Raw genomic sequence first — 3,266 nt, 5'->3', positions numbered from 1 at the left:
TCGACGACGCCGAGACGACGGTGACGCAGCTGCGTCACGCCGTGGAGGCCGCGCGCCTCGAACAGACGACGGGGTTCCAACTTCTTGAGACCGCGCGCAAGGAGCTCGAGGAAAAAGAGCAGGCGACGCTGCGCGAGATGCAGCTCACGGTGACGCAGCTGCGTCACGCCGTGGAGGCCGCGCGCCTTGAACAGACGACGGGGTTCCAACTCCTTGAGACCGCGCGCAAGGAGCTCGAGGAAAAGAGCAAGCAACATTGCGCGAAGTGCAGCTCACGCTCGAGAAGGTCGCACAGCACAATAGCCGTGCCATCAGTGGCGTGAGCCTCCGTCTGCGCCAGATCCACGAAACGTCCGCTGCGCCGCCTACCCAGCTCGCACCTGTCGCTTTCGTACTATTGATGGCCGTGCTTGCAGCGTGGGGGCTCGGTCGCTCCCGCCGTGCCAAGTTCTGGCCTGCATCGACGGCCTACACCAAGCTCGAGACGGCCCACGAGTAATTTCGTGTGCTCCTGTTGTCGTTGTTAACCAAGTTTTCGTTGTAACAGTATCGAACACATCGTCTGCGTATGTAAACAAATACCGAGTATTTGAAGGGTCGCAGAGTACCGTCATGTGTTGTGTCTAGGCTGTGGTTACTCCATGTCCGGCCAAATGTGTCAATGCGTATCGCTGGAGAGCTTTAACTTCAGAAAGCTCTCCCTTTGTCGATGTAGTCTGCGTGCGTGGTCGAGATTGGATGCATGTGCCAATATGTCACTCGATCTGATACTGTATCTGATATTATCAGATACAGTATCAGATAGTTCCTCTCAGTAGCCAACTGGCAAAAAATATGCTATTGATGTTGCCCTTCCGAGCAAGGACTCACTCGTTAGACCGTCAGATTCCTATCTTTGGCTTTTCTTTTCTGGATGTGGTCCAACCGAGAGAGCATGGCGCATTCATTGCCTATTCCCCAGGTCGAACTAGATAGACCAACGGAGTATTGGCCCAGAGCGTGGTCGTCGAGGGGCTCGAAGCCAAGATGTCGAAGCGCGTCGTTAATGCTGACGCGGGCCCATCGGCAGCCAAAAGGCTCATCGGCACTGCCCGTTCTCACCGTGCTAGACAGCGCAGTCACTTGTTGCACACAAATACCGGCCAACACCATCCATACGACAGGTGCATGCTGTGTCGCTGCGATGAACGAGTCATGCTTGTTTTTACGACGAGCTGCTTTGCGTGCTAGGGTGCAGTTCTTGCGCGGCCGCGATCGTGTTTTGAATGCGCCGCGTGAGAATCTCGTGGTATCCGACGGCGGCGATGCGCTTGGCGCCTTGACCGATCAAGCAGGTATCACTGAGCTCGCCTCGAAATGGCACAAACTCCCGCTCCGCGTGGCGAGGTGTCACGTACTGAGGGATTGCGGCAATCAAAGCGTCTTCCATTTGGGTCGCCCACGATGTGTTGTGTGGCTGCAGGGCGTCGTCCAGTTCGCGTGGTGGCGTGAGAATGTACTGTCCGTTGATATAGAGGAGCGGCGGATCAACACTGGCTTCAGGCACATAGTGCGCGAGGCTTCCGCAAAGTGTCTCGTTGTGCAGCGCCATGTCGTCGGGCAGTGACACGACAGCGGCCGCGTGCTCGGAAAACGCATACGAGGCATTGGCCAAGACGCACGCAAGCCAAAAGTACTCCTTGTCGCCCCTATGTCGTCAGGTGAAAAATATCAATCTTTCAACTAAAAATGGAAAATATTGTCACAGACCAGGACAACCCATACCCCGCGTACGTGGATTCGTGACGCAATTCGTGGACGAGGTGCCATAGCACTTGCAACATTGCGTGCCCGACGCGGCTCTTTCGCAGCAGCACGACCGACGAGTCTTGTTCGTGCGCTGTCGCGTGCTGCCACGCCTTGGACTGCTGCAGCTGCGGTGAGAGCACGGGCCGCGTCAGGTTGAAGCGCGCATAGGGAAACGAATGCAGCAAGGTGTGGAGCAACGTCTCGTTGTAAGACGTGGGCGTGTTGAAAAACTGGGTGTAGTCGAGCTGCCGGTCGTAGAAGAAGAGCGTGCCTGTCGTTTGAAACGGGAGGAGACCCCAGAGCACATCGGGGTTGCTCAAAAAGATGTCGTCGGCGTCCAGGACCAGAACGTCGTCCAAGTGCGTGTGCAGCAGTGCGAGGATCTTGATGTAGTAGCTCTGGTACGTTGTCGCGTCCCACACGTTGCGTAAATATGGCGTGTGGTCGACCAAGAGCTGACACACATCGACCATCTCGATGGCGTCGAGGGCGTCGGCGGCCAGGATACGCGACCGCGTATCGTTCGAGAGCTCCGAGGGGAAGCACGTGTAGACCTGAATCGGCAGCGTGTTGTTGAGCCATCGGAGTTCTTGGATGAGCGAGATGCCCATCGCAGCAATCTTTTCGTGGAGGCAGATGACGATGCCCCGCGTCGCATCTGGGAAGCGCGAGACATGGCCACGTTGAAAGGTCGCTTGGTCAAAGTCGATAGGTGCTGGCAAAAGCTGCGAGTCGGTAGGTGTTGGGAAAACCTGCACGTCGGTAGATGATGGAGACGGCTGTACGTCGGTAGGCTCTGAATGAGCTTGCAAGTCGGGAGATGGCGGCACGGACTGGAAGTTGCTCGGTGCTGGCAAAAGCTGCGAGTCGGTAGGTGCTGAAGAAGCTTGCAAGTCTGTAGGCGATGGAGAAGCCTGCAAGTCGGTAGATGATGGCACGGGCTGTACGTCGGTAGGCTCTGAATAAGCTTGCAAGTCGGGAGATGGCGGCACGGACTGAAAGTTGCTCGGTGCTGGCAAAAGCTGCGACGCGGTAGGTGCTGAAGAAGCTTGCAAGTCTGTAGGCGATGGAGAAGCCTGAACGTCGGTAGATGATGGCACGGGCTGCACGTCGGTAGGCTCTGAATGAGCTTGCAAGTCGGGAGATGGCGGCACGGACTGGAAGTTGCTCGGTGCTGGCAAAAGCTGCGAGTCGGTAGGTGCCGAAGAAGCTCGCAAGTCGGTAGATGACGGCACGCGTTGCGAGGCGGTAGGCACTGAAGAAGCTTGCAAGTCTGTAGATGACGGCACGGACTGAAAGTTGCTCGGCGCTGGCAAAAGCTGCGAGTCGGTAGGTGCTGAAGAAGCTTGCAAGTCTGTAGGCGATGGAGAAGCCTGCAAGTCGGTAGATGATGGCACGGGCTGTACGTCGGTAGGCTCTGAATAAGCTTGCAAGTCGGGAGATGGCGGCACGGACTGAAAGTTGCTCGGCGCTGGCAA

General features: G+C 56.9%; 1 protein-coding gene across 1 annotated transcript; it reads right to left on the bottom strand.

The window, feature by feature from the left end:
- Nucleotides 1–1,204: 1,204 nt before the first annotated feature.
- On the bottom strand, nucleotides 1,205–2,399 carry SPRG_20661 (hypothetical protein; the record flags this gene model as incomplete). Its single annotated transcript, XM_012348377.1, has 2 exons — nucleotides 1,205–1,688; nucleotides 1,765–2,399. The coding sequence occupies 2 exons, from the start codon at nucleotides 2,397–2,399 to the stop codon at nucleotides 1,205–1,207; spliced, it is 1,119 nt and encodes a 372-aa protein (XP_012203767.1).
- Between the last annotated feature and the right edge of the window lie 867 nt (nucleotides 2,400–3,266).

Source organism: Saprolegnia parasitica (genome assembly GCF_000151545.1).
Source record: "Saprolegnia parasitica CBS 223.65 unplaced genomic scaffold supercont2.43, whole genome shotgun sequence".
Classification (NCBI taxonomy): Eukaryota; Oomycota; class Saprolegniomycetes; order Saprolegniales; family Saprolegniaceae; genus Saprolegnia; species Saprolegnia parasitica.
Note: the sequence above shows the minus strand (reverse complement) of the source record. Positions and strands in the feature narration are given on the sequence as shown.